General features: G+C 45.6%; 1 protein-coding gene across 1 annotated transcript in view; it reads right to left on the bottom strand.

The window, feature by feature from the left end:
- Nucleotides 1-1,594: 1,594 nt before the first annotated feature.
- The window catches only part of LOC139394459 (solute carrier organic anion transporter family member 3A1-like), a 49,972-nt gene continuing 33,435 nt past the window's right edge, over nt 1,595-18,131 (bottom strand). Inside the window, exons 9-10 of the mRNA XM_071142527.1 lie at nt 2,397-2,461; nt 1,595-1,971 (exon numbers count right to left, since the gene is read on the bottom strand). Coding sequence (XP_070998628.1) covers nt 1,595-1,971; nt 2,397-2,461 — 442 coding nt within the window. The remainder of the gene's footprint in view (nt 1,972-2,396; nt 2,462-18,131) is intronic.

Here is an 18,131-nt window from a genome sequence, read left to right as displayed (position 1 = left end):
AAATCCTACTTGGAAGGTTCCCAGAATCAGGGTGGAATAAGCAGGACATCTGGAATCCTTCAACTAGGATCTCTGGAAAACCATGGAAGGTGGGGAAAATTACTGGAATTCTGCAAACCTATCTCCAACTCACCTGTGGTGGAACTCTAACCTGTTAACCCACTAGCCTGCTGGTAAACCTGTCTATCATCTGTGGTGGAACTCTAACCTGCTAACCCACTAGCCTGCTGGTAAACCTGTCTACCATCTGTGGTGGAACTCTAACCTGCTAACCCACTAGCCTGCTGGTAAACCTGTCTATCATCTGTGGTGGAACTCTAACCTGCTAACCCACTAGCCTGCTGGTAAACCTGTCTATCATCTGTGGTGGAACTCTAACCTGCTAACCCACTAGCCTGCTGGTAAACCTGTCTATCATCTGTGGTGGAACTCTAACCTGGTAACCCACTAGCAAACCTGTCTGTCAAATTAAACATTGGTTTAATGGCAGGTTCAACTAGCCCCTCCTTTAAGAGGATTGACTAGGACCAAACAACCAGTCAGAATAAAAATACAATCATAAGCCGAAATCATTCAGATGATCTAGTGGGGATGCTTTCATATGTTCATTGGGACTGGTTGGAACTGAAAGAGATTTCCTATGATATGTAGAGCTGAGGAGAACAGACACTCTGGGGTGGATCAGGTCAGGACTGACCCTGTCTATCTGCACCCAGAGAGGACAACAAGTCCACCCCCTGTGGCCCTGACAAAACCCCTTGAATTCTACCCAGCCAGTATTACCACTGTGTTGTCTACCACTGTGTTGGCTCAGAACAGTCATCCCAGGAGGAGACCTGTTAATGTGGATAAAACTGATCAGAAATGTCTATTAAAGACCAGAATAAAGAGTGAATAGTAGTGTGTTGTGACGGCAACAGCAGTCAGCCAGCAAGCCAGCCAGTTAGCTTGCCAGTCAGCCAGCCAGCCAGTTAGCTTGCCAGCCAGCCAGCCAGTTAGTTTGCTTGCCAGCCAGCCAGTTAGCTTGCCAGTCAGCCAGCCAGTCAGCCAGTTAGCTTGCCGGTCAGGCAGCCAGCCAGGCAGCCAGCTTGCCAGTCAGGCAGCCAGCCAGGCAGCCAGCTTGCCAGTCAGGCAGCCAGCCAGTCAGCCAGCTTGCCAGTCTGGCAGCCAGCCAGTAGATTAGCTTGCCAGTCAGACAGCCAACCAGTCAGCCAGCTTGCCAGTCAGGCAGCCAGCCAGTAGGTTAGCTTGCCAGTCAGGCAGCCAGCCAGTAGATTAGCTTGCCAGTCAGGCAGCCAGCCAGTCAGCCAGCTTGCCAGTCAGGCAGCCAGCCAGTAGGTTAGCTTGCCAGTCAGGCAGCCAGCCAGTAGGTTAGCTTGCCAGTCAGGCAGTCAGCCAGCTTGCCAGTCAGGCAACCAGCCAGTAGGTTAGCTTGCCAGTCAGGCAGTCATCCAGCTTGCCAGTCAGGCAGCCAGCCAGTTAGTTAGCTTGCCAGTCAGGCAGTCAGCCAGCTTGCCAGTCAGGCAGCCAGCCAGTAGGTTAGCTTGCCAGTCAGGCAGTCATCCAGTTAGTCGTCTCCCGGGTCTTGGAGAAACTATAAAACAGACTCCATGTTATAACTCATCTCTGGTTCCTCCAGGTTATATATAAATGTTGTCCGGTTGCCTGGGTTCTGGGTGATCTCCTTGCCCAGGTTGTCCAGAGTCACGTTGGAGGCAAACAGCTGGGTGGGAGTCAGGTAGCCTTCACTGTTCTTAATGTATTTCTTATAGTTGGTCCGGAGACACTGCCAAGTGGTGGTGTAAAGGATGAAGGCGGTGGACTTGAGAGCGATGGCGATACTCACGTAGAGGTGTCGATAGGCCACGTTGTCGTACAGCATGCAGGCTCCCTTATCTCCACAGACTGTGGACCAGAACAGGCAGGTGGAGTCAATGCCCATGCCGAAGATCAGAGGGGGAGGGATGAAACCTGGGAGGAGAGGGAACATAGATCAGACATTAGACCCAAAACTTAGATGCTGTGATTGTCTGGTTTGCTTGGTTCATTGTGGCTTGAAAATGCAAACACTAGATCAGCCATCATACTTAAACACATACAGTACAGCTAACATTACATTGAATGGATTCAGCTTGGTTTGTATTGTACATAAACAATGGAAATAAAGCCATGTTATTGATGACAGTGATCTCCTACCTAGTAGTCTCAGGCCCAGAAACATGTTATTGATGACAGTGATCTCCTACCTAGTAGTCTCAGGCCCAGAAACATGTTATCGATGACAGTGATCTCCTACCTAGTAGTCTCAGGCCCAGAAACATGTTATTGATGACAGTGATCTCCTACCTAGTAGTCTCAGGCCCAGAAACATGTTATTGATGACAGTGATCTCCTACCTAGTAGTCTCAGGCCCAGAAACAGAACTCCAAGAGCGTAGGATTTTAGCTCAGGGCTCACTGTTCTGAAACACAAAGAAACACACTATAGAAAGCAGTCAAAATGTACAGCAGCAGCCTAGTAACACCAGCATAGTAACACCAGCATAGTAACATCAGCATAGTAACACCAGCATAGTAACAGCAGCATAGTAGAGGGCGGCATGGTAGCCTAGTGGTTAGAGAGTTGGACTAGTAACCGAAAGGTTGCAAGTTCAAATCCCCGAGCTGACAAGGTACAAATCTGTCGTTCTGCCCATGAACAGGCAGATAGGCCGTCATTGAAAATAAGAATTTGTTCTTAACTGACCTGCCTAGTAAATAAAGGTAAAAAAATATTTTTTTAAAGTAACAGCAGCATAGTAACAGCAGCATAGTAACAGCAGTATAGTAACAGCAGCATAGTAACATCAGCATAGTAACAGCAGCAAGCCATTACAGCAGCAGCAAACCGTTACAGCAGCAGCATAGTAACAGCAGCATAGTAACAGCAGCAGGCCATTACAGCAGAAGGCCATTACAGCAGCAGGAGGCCATTACAGCAGCAGCAGGCCATTACAGCAGCATAGTAACAGCAGCATAGTAACAGCAGCATAGTAACAGCAGCATAGTAACAGCAGCATAGTAACAGCAGCACAGTAACAGCAGTATAGTAGCAGCAGCATAGTAATAGCAGCAGGCCGTTACAGCAGCATAGTAACAGCAGCAGGCCATTACAGCAGTAAGCTGTTACAGCAGCATAGTAACAGCAGCATAGTAACAGCAGCATAGTAACAGCAGCATAGTAAAAGCAGCAGCAGGTTGTTACAGCAGCATAGTAACAGCAGCAAGCCATTACAGCAGCATAGTAACAGCAGCATAGTAACAGCAGCTTAGTAACAGCAGCTTAGTAACAGCAGCATAGTAACAGCAGCAAGCCATTACAGCAGCATAGTAACAGCAGCATAGTAACAGCAGCAAGCCATTACAGCAGCATAGTAACAGCAGCATAGTAACAGCAGCATAGTAACAGCAGCAGGCCATTACAGTAGCAGGTCGTTACAGCAGCATTGTAACAGCAGCATAGTAACAGCAGCTTAGTAACAGCAGCAAGCCATTACAGCAGTATAGTAACAGCAGCATAGTAACAGCAGCAAGCCATTACAGCAGCATAGTAACAGCAGCATAGTAACAGCAGCATAGTAACAGCAGCAAGCCATTACAGCAGCATAGTAACAGCAGCAAGAAATTACAGCAGCATAGTAACAGCAGCATAGTAACAGCAGCAAGCCATTACAGCAGCAGGTCGTTACAGCAGCATAGTAACAGCTGCTTAGTAACAGCGGCATAGTAACAGCAGCAAGCCATTACAGCAGCATAGTAACAGCAGCAGGTCGTTACAGCAGCATAGTAACAGCAGCATAGTAACAGCAGCTTAGTAACAGCAGCAAGCCATTACAGCAGCATAGTAACAGCAGCATAGTAACAGCAGCAGGCCATTACAGCAGCAGGTCGTTACAGCAGCATAGTAACAGCAGCAAGCCATTACAGCAGCATAGTAACAGCAGCAAGCCATTACAGCAGCATAGTAACAGCAGCATAGTAACAGCAGCAAGCCATTACAATAGCATTTTAACAGCAGCAAGCCATTACAGCAGCATAGTAACAGCAGCATAGTAACAGCAGCATAGTAACAGCAGCAAGCCATTACAGCAGTATAGTAACAGCAGCATAGTAACAGCAGCATAGTAACAGCAGCAAGCCATTACAGCAGCATAGTAACAGCAGCATAGTAACAGCAGCAAGCCATTACAGCAGCATAGTAACAGCAGCATAGTAACAGCAGCAGGTCGTTACAGCAGCATAGTAACAGCAGCATAGTAACAGTAGCTTAGTAACAGCAGCAAGCCATTACAGCAGCATAGTAACCGCAGCATAGTAACAGCAGCAGGCCATTACAGCAGCAGGTCGTTACAGCAGCATAGTAACAGCAGCATAGTAACAGCAGCAAGCCATTACAGCAGCATAGTAACAGCAGCAAGCCATTACAGCAGCATAGTAACAGCAGCATAGTAACAGCAGCATAGTAACAGCAGCAAGCCATTACAATAGCATTTTAACAGCAGCAAGCCATTACAGCAGCATAGTAACAGCAGCATAGTAACAGCAGCATAGTAACAGCAGCAAGCCATTACAGCAGTATAGTAACAGCAGCATAGTAACAGCAGCAAGCCATTACAGCAGCATAGTAACAGCAGCATAGTAACAGCAGCATAGTAACAGCAGCATAGTAACAGCAGCAAGCCATTACAGCAGCATAGTAACAGCAGCATAGTAACAGCAGCAAGCCATTACAGCAGCATAGTAACAGCAGCATAGTAATAGCAGCAGGTCGTTACAGCAGCATAGTAACAGCAGCATAGTAACAACAGCATAGTAACAGCAGCAGGCCATTACAGCAGTAAGCCGTTACAGCAGCATAGTCACAGCAGCATAGTAACAGCACCATAGTAACAGCAGCATAGTAACAGCAGCATAGTAACAGCAGCATAGTAACAGCAGCAAGCCATTACAGCAGCATAGTAACAGCAGCATAGTAACAGCAGCATAGTAACAGCAGCTTAGTAACAGCAGCATAGTAACAGCAGCATAGTAACAGCAGCTTAGTAACAGCAGCATAGTAACAGCAGCATAGTAACAGCAGCAAGCCATTACAGCAGCATAGTAACAGCAGCATAGTAACAGCAGCAGGCCATTACAGCAGCAGGTCGTTACAGCAGCATAGTAACAGCAGCATAATAACAGCAGCTTAGTAACAGCAGCATAGTAACAGCAGCATAGTAACAGCAGCAAGCCATTACAGCAGCATAGTAACAGCAGCATAGTAACAGCAGCATAGTAACAGCAGCAGGCCATTACAGCAGCAGGTCGTTACAGCAGCATAGTAACAGCAGCATAGTAACAGCAGCTTAGTAACAGCAGCAAGCCATTACCGCAGCATAGTAACAGCAGCATAGTAACAGCAGCAGGCCATTACAGCAGCAGGTCGTTACAGCAGCATAGTAACAGCAGCATAGTAACAGCAGCAAGCCATTACAGCAGCATAGTAACAGCAGCAAGCCATTACAGCAGCATTGTAACAGCAGCATAGTAACAGCAGCATAGTAACAGCAGAAAGCCATTACAGCAGCATAGTAACAGCAGCATAGTAAACAGCAGCAAGCCATTACAGCAGCATAGTAACAGCAGCATAGTAACAGCAGCATAGTAAAAGCAGCAGCAGGTCGTTACAGCAGCATAGTAACAGCAGCTTAGTAACAGCAGCATAGTAACAGCAGCATACTAACAGCAGCATAGTAACAGCAGTAAGCCATTACAGCAGCATAGTAACAGCAGCATAGTAACAGCAGCATAGTAACAGCAGCTTAGTAACAGCAGCATAGTAACAGCCGCTTAGTAACAGCAGCATAGTAACAGCAGCTTTGTAACAGCAGCATAGTAACAGCAGCATAGTAACAGCAGCATAGTAACAGCAGCTTAGTAACAGCAGCATAGTAACAGCAGCATAGTAACAGCAGCTTAGTAACAGCAGCTTAGTAACAGCAGCATAGTAACAGCAGCATAGTAACAGCAGCAAGCCATTACAGCAGCATAGTAACAGTAGCATAGTAACAGCAGCAGGCCGTTACAGCAGCATAGTAACAGCAGCATAGTAACAGCAGCATAGTAACAACAGCATAGTAACAGCAGCAGGCCATTACAGCAGTAAGCCGTTACAGCAGCATAGTCACAGCAGCATAGTAACAGCAGCATAGTAACAGCAGCATAGTAACAGCAGCATAGTAAAAGCAGCAGCAGGTCGTTACAGCAGCATAGTAACAGCAGCATAATAACAGCAGCTTAGTAACAGCAGCATAGTAACAGCAGCATAGTAACAGCAGCAAGCCATTACAGCAGCATAGTAACAGCAGCATAGTAACAGCAGCAGGCCATTACAGCAGCAGGTCGTTACAGCAGCATAGTAACAGCAGCATAGTAACAGCAGCTTAGTAACAGCAGCAAGCCATTACAGCAGCATAGTAACAGCAGCATAGTAACAGCAGCAGGCCATTACAGCAGCAGGTCGTTACAGCAGCATAGTAACAGCAGCATAGTAACAGCAGCATAGTAACAGCAGCAAGCCATTACAGCAGCATAGTAACAGCAGCATAGTAACAGCAGCAAGCCATTACAGCAGCATAGTAACAGCAGCAAGCCATTACAGCAGCATAGTAACAGCAGCATAGTAACAGCAGAAAGCCATTACAGCAGCATAGTAACAGCAGCATAGTAACAGCAGCATAGTAACAGCGGCATAGTAACAGCGGCATAGTAACAGCGGCATAGTAACAGCAGCAAGCCATTACAGCAGCATAGTCACAGCAGCATAGTAACAGCACCATAGTAACAGCAGCATAGTAACAGCAGCATAGTAACAGCAGCATAGTAACAGCAGCAAGCCATTACAGCAGCATAGTAACAGCAGCATAGTAACAGCAGCATAGTAACAGCAGCTTAGTAACAGCAGCATAGTAACAGCAGCATAGTAACAGCAGCTTAGTAACAGCAGCATAGTAACAGCAGCATAGTAACAGCAGCAAGCCATTACAGCAGCATAGTAACAGCAGCATAGTAACAGCAGCAGGCCATTACAGCAGCAGGTCGTTACAGCGGCATAGTAACAGCAGCATAATAACAGCAGCTTAGTAACAGCAGCATAGTAACAGCAGCATAGTAACAGCAGCAAGCCATTACAGCAGCATAGTAACAGCAGCATAGTAACAGCAGCATAGTAACAGCAGCAGGCCATTACAGCAGCAGGTCGTTACAGCAGCATAGTAACAGCAGCATAGTAACAGCAGCTTAGTAACAGCAGCAAGCCATTACCGCAGCATAGTAACAGCAGCATAGTAACAGCAGCAGGCCATTACAGCAGCAGGTCGTTACAGCAGCATAGTAACAGCAGCATAGTAACAGCAGCAAGCCATTACAGCAGCATAGTAACAGCAGCAAGCCATTACAGCAGCATTGTAACAGCAGCATAGTAACAGCAGCATAGTAACAGCAGAAAGCCATTACAGCAGCATAGTAACAGCAGCATAGTAAACAGCAGCAAGCCATTACAGCAGCATAGTAACAGCAGCATAGTAACAGCAGCATAGTAACAGCAGCATACTAACAGCAGCATAGTAACAGCAGTAAGCCATTACAGCAGCATAGTAACAGCAGCATAGTAACAGCAGCATAGTAACAGCAGCTTAGTAACAGCAGCATAGTAACATCAGCTTAGTAACAGCAGCATAGTAACAGCAGCTTTGTAACAGCAGCATAGTAACAGCAGCATAGTAACAGCAGCATAGTAACAGCAGCTTAGTAACAGCAGCATAGTAACAGCAGCATAGTAACAGCAGCTTAGTAACAGCAGCTTAGTAACAGCAGCATAGTAACAGCAGCATAGTAACAGCAGCAAGCCATTACAGCAGCATAGTAACAGTAGCATAGTAACAGCAGCAGGCCGTTACAGCAGCATAGTAACAGCAGCATAGTAACAGCAGCATAGTAACAACAGCATAGTAACAGCAGCAGGCCATTACAGCAGTAAGCCGTTACAGCAGCATAGTCACAGCAGCATAGTAACAGCAGCATAGTAACAGCAGCATAGTAACAGCAGCATAGTAAAAGCAGCAGCAGGTCGTTACAGCAGCATAGTAACAGCAGCATAATAACAGCAGCTTAGTAACAGCAGCATAGTAACAGCAGCATAGTAACAGCAGCATAGTAACAGCAGCAAGCCATTACAGCAGCATAGTAACAGCAGCATAGTAACAGCAGCAGGCCATTACAGCAGCAGGTCGTTACAGCAGCATAGTAACAGCAGCATAGTAACAGCAGCTTAGTAACAGCAGCAAGCCATTACAGCAGCATAGTAACAGCAGCATAGTAACAGCAGCAGGCCATTACAGCAGCAGGTCGTTACAGCAGCATAGTAACAGCAGCATAGTAACAGCAGCATAGTAACAGCAGCAAGCCATTACAGCAGCATAGTAACAGCAGCATAGTAACAGCAGCATAGTAACAGCAGCAAGCCATTACAGCAGCATAGTAACAGCAGCAAGACATTACAGCAGCATAGTAACAGCAGCATAGTAACAGCAGAAAGCCATTACAGCAGCATAGTAACAGCAGCATAGTAACAGCAGCATAGTAACAGTGGCATAGTAACAGCGGCATAGTAACAGCGGCATAGTAACAGCAGCAAGCCATTACAGCAGCATAGTAACAGCAGCATAGTAACAGCAGCAAGCCATTACAGCAGCATAGTAACAGCAGCAAGCCATTACAGCAGCATAGTAACAGCAGCATAGTAACAGCAGCAAGCCATTACAGCAGCATAGTAACAAGCAGCATAGTAACAGCAGCATAGTAACAGCAGCAGGCCATTACAGTAGCATAGTAACTGCAGCATAGTAACAGCAGCATAGTAACAGTAGCAAGCCATTACAGCAGCATAGTAACAGCAGCATAGTAACAGCAGCATAGTAACAGCAGCAAGCCATTACAGCAGCATAGTAACAGCAGCATAGTAACAGCAGCAAGCCATTACAGCAGCATAGTAACAGCAGCATAGTAACAGCAGCAAGCCATTACAGCAGCATAGTAACAGCAGCAAGAAATTACAGCAGCATAGTAACAGCAGCATAGTAACAGCAGCAAGCCATTATAGCAGCATAGTCACAGCAGCAAGCCATTACAGCAGCAGCATAGTAACAGCAGCATAGTAACAGCAGCATGCCATTACAGCAGCATAGTCACAGCAGCAAGCCATTACAGCAGCAGCATAGTAACAGCAGCATAATAACAGCAGCATGCCATTACAGCAGCATAGTGACAGCAGCATAGTAACATCAGCAGGCCATTACAGCAGCATAGTAACAGCTGCAGGCCATTACAGCAGCATAGTAACAGCAGCATAGTAACAGCAGCATAGTAACAGCAGCATAGTAACAGCAGCATAGTGACAGCAGCATAGTAACATCAGCAGGCCATTACAGCAGCATAGTAACAGCAGCAAGCCATTACAGCAGCATAGTAACAGCAGCATAGTAACAGCAACATAGTAACAGCAGCAAGCCATTACAGCAGCATAGTAACAGCAGCATAGTAACAGCAGCAAGCCATTACAGCAGCATAGTAACAGCAGCATAGTAACAGCAGCATAGTAACAGCAGCATAGTAACAGCAGTTTAGTAACAGCAGCATAGTAACAGCAGCAAGCCATTACAGCAGCATAGTAACAGCAGTATAGTAACAGCAGCATAGTAACAGCAGCAAGCCATTACAGCAGCATAGTAACAGCAGCATAGTAACAGCAGCAAGCCATTACAGCAGCATAGTAACAGCAGCATAGTAACAGCAGCAAGCCATTACAGCAGCATAGTAACAGCAGCATAGTAACAGCAGCATAGTAACAGCAGCATAGTAACAGCAGCATAGTAACAGCAGCATAGTAACAGCAGCAAGCCATTACAGCAGCATAGTAACAGCAGCATAGTAACAGCAGCATAGTAACAGCAGCATAGTAACAGCAGTAAGCATGTGGAAATAAAGGGATATTCATGATGGAATAAAGTGTAAGAAACCTGATGTGAACTGTTACAGGCTTTGGTTTGACCATTTCTGCTTTGGAGTTAGACTTTAGCACAGATTGGTTTCACATCCTTAGTCAGTATGTGTTACACCTGTTCTGGTTGTCACCTCGTTAGTCAGTATGTGTTACACCTGTTCTGGTTGTCACCTCGTTAGTCAGTATGTGTTACACCTGTTCTGTTCTGTCCATTACAGCAGCATAGTAACAGCAGCATAGTAACAGCAGCATAGTAACAGCGGCATAGTAACAGCGGCATAGTAACAGCGGCATAGTAACAGCAGCAAGCCATTACAGCAGCATAGTAACAGCAGCATAGTAACAGCAGCATAGTAACAGCAGCAGGCCATTACAGCAGCAGGTCGTTACAGCAGCATAGTAACAGCAGCATAGTAACAGCAGCTTAGTAACAGCAGCAAGCCATTACCGCAGCATAGTAACAGCAGCATAGTAACAGCAGCAGGCCATTACAGCAGCAGGTCGTTACAGCAGCATAGTAACAGCAGCATAGTAACAGCAGCAAGCCATTACAGCAGCATAGTAACAGCAGCAAGCCATTACAGCAGCATTGTAACAGCAGCATAGTAACAGCAGCATAGTAACAGCAGAAAGCCATTACAGCAGCATAGTAACAGCAGCATAGTAAACAGCAGCAAGCCATTACAGCAGCATAGTAACAGCAGCATAGTAACAGCAGCATAGTAACAGCAGCATACTAACAGCAGCATAGTAACAGCAGTAAGCCATTACAGCAGCATAGTAACAGCAGCATAGTAACAGCAGCATAGTAACAGCAGCTTAGTAACAGCAGCATAGTAACATCAGCTTAGTAACAGCAGCATAGTAACAGCAGCTTTGTAACAGCAGCATAGTAACAGCAGCATAGTAACAGCAGCATAGTAACAGCAGCTTAGTAACAGCAGCATAGTAACAGCAGCATAGTAACAGCAGCTTAGTAACAGCAGCTTAGTAACAGCAGCATAGTAACAGCAGCATAGTAACAGCAGCAAGCCATTACAGCAGCATAGTAACAGTAGCATAGTAACAGCAGCAGGCCGTTACAGCAGCATAGTAACAGCAGCATAGTAACAGCAGCATAGTAACAACAGCATAGTAACAGCAGCAGGCCATTACAGCAGTAAGCCGTTACAGCAGCATAGTCACAGCAGCATAGTAACAGCAGCATAGTAACAGCAGCATAGTAACAGCAGCATAGTAAAAGCAGCAGCAGGTCGTTACAGCAGCATAGTAACAGCAGCATAATAACAGCAGCTTAGTAACAGCAGCATAGTAACAGCAGCATAGTAACAGCAGCATAGTAACAGCAGCAAGCCATTACAGCAGCATAGTAACAGCAGCATAGTAACAGCAGCAGGCCATTACAGCAGCAGGTCGTTACAGCAGCATAGTAACAGCAGCATAGTAACAGCAGCTTAGTAACAGCAGCAAGCCATTACAGCAGCATAGTAACAGCAGCATAGTAACAGCAGCAGGCCATTACAGCAGCAGGTCGTTACAGCAGCATAGTAACAGCAGCATAGTAACAGCAGCATAGTAACAGCAGCAAGCCATTACAGCAGCATAGTAACAGCAGCATAGTAACAGCAGCATAGTAACAGCAGCAAGCCATTACAGCAGCATAGTAACAGCAGCAAGACATTACAGCAGCATAGTAACAGCAGCATAGTAACAGCAGAAAGCCATTACAGCAGCATAGTAACAGCAGCATAGTAACAGCAGCATAGTAACAGCGGCATAGTAACAGCGGCATAGTAACAGCGGCATAGTAACAGCAGCAAGCCATTACAGCAGCATAGTAACAGCAGCATAGTAACAGCAGCAAGCCATTACAGCAGCATAGTAACAGCAGCAAGCCATTACAGCAGCATAGTAACAGCAGCATAGTAACAGCAGCAAGCCATTACAGCAGCATAGTAACAAGCAGCATAGTAACAGCAGCATAGTAACAGCAGCAGGCCATTACAGTAGCATAGTAACTGCAGCATAGTAACAGCAGCATAGTAACAGTAGCAAGCCATTACAGCAGCATAGTAACAGCAGCATAGTAACAGCAGCATAGTAACAGCAGCAAGCCATTACAGCAGCATAGTAACAGCAGCATAGTAACAGCAGCAAGCCATTACAGCAGCATAGTAACAGCAGCATAGTAACAGCAGCAAGCCATTACAGCAGCATAGTAACAGCAGCAAGAAATTACAGCAGCATAGTAACAGCAGCATAGTAACAGCAGCAAGCCATTATAGCAGCATAGTCACAGCAGCAAGCCATTACAGCAGCAGCATAGTAACAGCAGCATAGTAACAGCAGCATGCCATTACAGCAGCATAGTCACAGCAGCAAGCCATTACAGCAGCAGCATAGTAACAGCAGCATAATAACAGCAGCATGCCATTACAGCAGCATAGTGACAGCAGCATAGTAACATCAGCAGGCCATTACAGCAGCATAGTAACAGCAGCAGGCCATTACAGCAGCATAGTAACAGCAGCATAGTAACAGCAGCATAGTAACAGCAGCATAGTAACAGCAGCATAGTGACAGCAGCATAGTAACATCAGCAGGCCATTACAGCAGCATAGTAACAGCAGCAAGCCATTACAGCAGCATAGTAACAGCAGCATAGTAACAGCAACATAGTAACAGCAGCAAGCCATTACAGCAGCATAGTAACAGCAGCATAGTAACAGCAGCAAGCCATTACAGCAGCATAGTAACAGCAGCATAGTAACAGCAGCATAGTAACAGCAGCATAGTAACAGCAGTTTAGTAACAGCAGCATAGTAACAGCAGCAAGCCTTTACAGCAGCATAGTAACAGCAGTATAGTAACAGCAGCATAGTAACAGCAGCAAGCCATTACAGCAGCATAGTAACAGCAGCATAGTAACAGCAGCAAGCCATTACAGCAGCATAGTAACAGCAGCATAGTAACAGCAGCAAGCCATTACAGCAGCATAGTAACAGCAGCATAGTAACAGCAGCATAGTAACAGCAGCATAGTAACAGCAGCATAGTAACAGCAGCATAGTAACAGCAGCAAGCCATTACAGCAGCATAGTAACAGCAGCATAGTAACAGCAGCATAGTAACAGCAGCATAGTAACAGCAGTAAGCATGTGGAAATAAAGGGATATTCATGATGGAATAAAGTGTAAGAAACCTGATGTGAACTGTTACAGGCTTTGGTTTGACCATTTCTGCTTTGGAGTTAGACTTTAGCACAGATTGGTTTCACATCCTTAGTCAGTATGTGTTACACCTGTTCTGGTTGTCACCTCGTTAGTCAGTATGTGTTACACCTGTTCTGGTTGTCACCTCGTTAGTCAGTATGTGTTACACCTGTTCTGTTCTGTCCATTACAGCAGCATAGTAACAGCAGCATAGTAACAGCAGCATAGTAACAGCGGCATAGTAACAGCGGCATAGTAACAGCGGCATAGTAACAGCAGCAAGCCATTACAGCAGCATAGTAACAGCAGCATAGTAACAGCAGCAAGCCATTACAGCAGCATAGTAACAGCAGCAAGCCATTACAGCAGCATAGTAACAGCAGCATAGTAACAGCAGCAAGCCATTACAGCAGCATAGTAACAAGCAGCATAGTAACAGCAGCATAGTAACAGCAGCAGGCCATTACAGTAGCATAGTAACTGCAGCATAGTAACAGCAGCATAGTAACAGTAGCAAGCCATTACAGCAGCATAGTAACAGCAGCATAGTAACAGCAGCATAGTAACAGCAGCAAGCCATTACAGCAGCATAGTAACAGCAGCATAGTAACAGCAGCAAGCCATTACAGCAGCATAGTAACAGCAGCATAGTAACAGCAGCAAGCCATTACAGCAGCATAGTAACAGCAGCAAGAAATTACAGCAGCATAGTAACAGCAGCATAGTAACAGCAGCAAGCCATTATAGCAGCATAGTCACAGCAGCAAGCCATTACAGCAGCAGCATAGTAACAGCAGCATAGTAACAGCAGCATGCCATTACAGCAGCATAGTCACAGCAGCAAGCCATTACAGCAGCAGCATAGTAACAGCAGCATAATAACAGCAGCATGCCATTACAGCAGCATAGTGACAGCAGCATAGTAACATCAGCAGGCCATTACAGCAGCATAGTAACAGCTGCAGGCCATTACAGCAGCATAGTAACAGCAGCATAGTAACAGCAGCATAGTAACAGCAGCATAGTAACAGCAGCATAGTGACAGCAGCATAGTAACATCAGCAGGCCATTACAGCAGCATAGTAACAGCAGCAAGCCATTACAGCAGCATAGTAACAGCAGCATAGTAACAGCAACATAGTAACAGCAGCAAGCCATTACAGCAGCATAGTAACAGCAGCATAGTAACAGCAGCAAGCCATTACAGCAGCATAGTAACAGCAGCATAGTAACAGCAGCATAGTAACAGCAGCATAGTAACAGCAGTTTAGTAACAGCAGCATAGTAACAGCAGCAAGCCATTACAGCAGCATAGTAACAGCAGTATAGTAACAGCAGCATAGTAACAGCAGCAAGCCATTACAGCAGCATAGTAACAGCAGCATAGTAACAGCAGCAAGCCATTACAGCAGCATAGTAACAGCAGCATAGTAACAGCAGCAAGCCATTACAGCAGCATAGTAACAGCAGCATAGTAACAGCAGCATAGTAACAGCAGCATAGTAACAGCAGCATAGTAACAGCAGCATAGTAACAGCAGCAAGCCATTACAGCAGCATAGTAACAGCAGCATAGTAACAGCAGCATAGTAACAGCAGCATAGTAACAGCAGTAAGCATGTGGAAATAAAGGGATATTCATGATGGAATAAAGTGTAAGAAACCTGATGTGAACTGTTACAGGCTTTGGTTTGACCATTTCTGCTTTGGAGTTAGACTTTAGCACAGATTGGTTTCACATCCTTAGTCAGTATGTGTTACACCTGTTCTGGTTGTCACCTCGTTAGTCAGTATGTGTTACACCTGTTCTGGTTGTCACCTCGTTAGTCAGTATGTGTTACACCTGTTCTGTTCTGTCCATTACAGCAGCATAGTAACAGCAGCATAGTAACAGCAGCATAGTAACAGCGGCATAGTAACAGCGGCATAGTAACAGCGGCATAGTAACAGCAGCAAGCCATTACAGCAGCATAGTAACAGCAGCATAGTAACAGCAGCATAGTAACAGCAGCAGGCCATTACAGCAGCAGGTCGTTACAGCAGCATAGTAACAGCAGCATAGTAACAGCAGCTTAGTAACAGCAGCAAGCCATTACCGCAGCATAGTAACAGCAGCATAGTAACAGCAGCAGGCCATTACAGCAGCAGGTCGTTACAGCAGCATAGTAACAGCAGCATAGTAACAGCAGCAAGCCATTACAGCAGCATAGTAACAGCAGCAAGCCATTACAGCAGCATTGTAACAGCAGCATAGTAACAGCAGCATAGTAACAGCAGAAAGCCATTACAGCAGCATAGTAACAGCAGCATAGTAAACAGCAGCAAGCCATTACAGCAGCATAGTAACAGCAGCATAGTAACAGCAGCATAGTAACAGCAGCATACTAACAGCAGCATAGTAACAGCAGTAAGCCATTACAGCAGCATAGTAACAGCAGCATAGTAACAGCAGCATAGTAACAGCAGCTTAGTAACAGCAGCATAGTAACATCAGCTTAGTAACAGCAGCATAGTAACAGCAGCTTTGTAACAGCAGCATAGTAACAGCAGCATAGTAACAGCAGCATAGTAACAGCAGCTTAGTAACAGCAGCATAGTAACAGCAGCATAGTAACAGCAGCTTAGTAACAGCAGCTTAGTAACAGCAGCATAGTAACAGCAGCATAGTAACAGCAGCAAGCCATTACAGCAGCATAGTAACAGTAGCATAGTAACAGCAGCAGGCCGTTACAGCAGCATAGTAACAGCAGCATAGTAACAGCAGCATAGTAACAACAGCATAGTAACAGCAGCAGGCCATTACAGCAGTAAGCCGTTACAGCAGCATAGTCACAGCAGCATAGTAACAGCAGCATAGTAACAGCAGCATAGTAACAGCAGCATAGTAAAAGCAGCAGCAGGTCGTTACAGCAGCATAGTAACAGCAGCATAATAACAGCAGCTTAGTAACAGCAGCATAGTAACAGCAGCATAGTAACAGCAGCATAGTAACAGCAGCAAGCCATTACAGCAGCATAGTAACAGCAGCATAGTAACAGCAGCAGGCCATTACAGCAGCAGGTCGTTACAGCAGCATAGTAACAGCAGCATAGTAACAGCAGCTTAGTAACAGCAGCAAGCCATTACAGCAGCATAGTAACAGCAGCATAGTAACAGCAGCAGGCCATTACAGCAGCAGGTCGTTACAGCAGCATAGTAACAGCAGCATAGTAACAGCAGCATAGTAACAGCAGCAAGCCATTACAGCAGCATAGTAACAGCAGCATAGTAACAGCAGCATAGTAACAGCAGCAAGCCATTACAGCAGCATAGTAACAGCAGCAAGACATTACAGCAGCATAGTAACAGCAGCATAGTAACAGCAGAAAGCCATTACAGCAGCATAGTAACAGCAGCATAGTAACAGCAGCATAGTAACAGCGGCATAGTAACAGCGGCATAGTAACAGCGGCATAGTAACAGCAGCAAGCCATTACAGCAGCATAGTAACAGCAGCATAGTAACAGCAGCAAGCCATTACAGCAGCATAGTAACAGCAGCAAGCCATTACAGCAGCATAGTAACAGCAGCATAGTAACAGCAGCAAGCCATTACAGCAGCATAGTAACAAGCAGCATAGTAACAGCAGCATAGTAACAGCAGCAGGCCATTACAGTAGCATAGTAACTGCAGCATAGTAACAGCAGCATAGTAACAGTAGCAAGCCATTACAGCAGCATAGTAACAGCAGCATAGTAACAGCAGCATAGTAACAGCAGCAAGCCATTACAGCAGCATAGTAACAGCAGCATAGTAACAGCAGCAAGCCATTACAGCAGCATAGTAACAGCAGCATAGTAACAGCAGCAAGCCATTACAGCAGCATAGTAACAGCAGCAAGAAATTACAGCAGCATAGTAACAGCAGCATAGTAACAGCAGCAAGCCATTATAGCAGCATAGTCACAGCAGCAAGCCATTACAGCAGCAGCATAGTAACAGCAGCATAGTAACAGCAGCATGCCATTACAGCAGCATAGTCACAGCAGCAAGCCATTACAGCAGCAGCATAGTAACAGCAGCATAATAACAGCAGCATGCCATTACAGCAGCATAGTGACAGCAGCATAGTAACATCAGCAGGCCATTACAGCAGCATAGTAACAGCAGCAGGCCATTACAGCAGCATAGTAACAGCAGCATAGTAACAGCAGCATAGTAACAGCAGCATAGTAACAGCAGCATAGTGACAGCAGCATAGTAACATCAGCAGGCCATTACAGCAGCATAGTAACAGCAGCAAGCCATTACAGCAGCATAGTAACAGCAGCATAGTAACAGCAACATAGTAACAGCAGCAAGCCATTACAGCAGCATAGTAACAGCAGCATAGTAACAGCAGCAAGCCATTACAGCAGCATAGTAACAGCAGCATAGTAACAGCAGCATAGTAACAGCAGCATAGTAACAGCAGTTTAGTAACAGCAGCATAGTAACAGCAGCAAGCCTTTACAGCAGCATAGTAACAGCAGTATAGTAACAGCAGCATAGTAACAGCAGCAAGCCATTACAGCAGCATAGTAACAGCAGCATAGTAACAGCAGCAAGCCATTACAGCAGCATAGTAACAGCAGCATAGTAACAGCAGCAAGCCATTACAGCAGCATAGTAACAGCAGCATAGTAACAGCAGCATAGTAACAGCAGCATAGTAACAGCAGCATAGTAACAGCAGCATAGTAACAGCAGCAAGCCATTACAGCAGCATAGTAACAGCAGCATAGTAACAGCAGCATAGTAACAGCAGCATAGTAACAGCAGTAAGCATGTGGAAATAAAGGGATATTCATGATGGAATAAAGTGTAA

The sequence above is a fragment of the Oncorhynchus clarkii genome, unplaced genomic scaffold, assembly GCF_045791955.1.
Source record: "Oncorhynchus clarkii lewisi isolate Uvic-CL-2024 unplaced genomic scaffold, UVic_Ocla_1.0 unplaced_contig_12165_pilon_pilon, whole genome shotgun sequence".
Lineage (NCBI taxonomy): Eukaryota > Metazoa > Chordata > Actinopteri > Salmoniformes > Salmonidae > Oncorhynchus > Oncorhynchus clarkii.
Note: the sequence above shows the minus strand (reverse complement) of the source record. Positions and strands in the feature narration are given on the sequence as shown.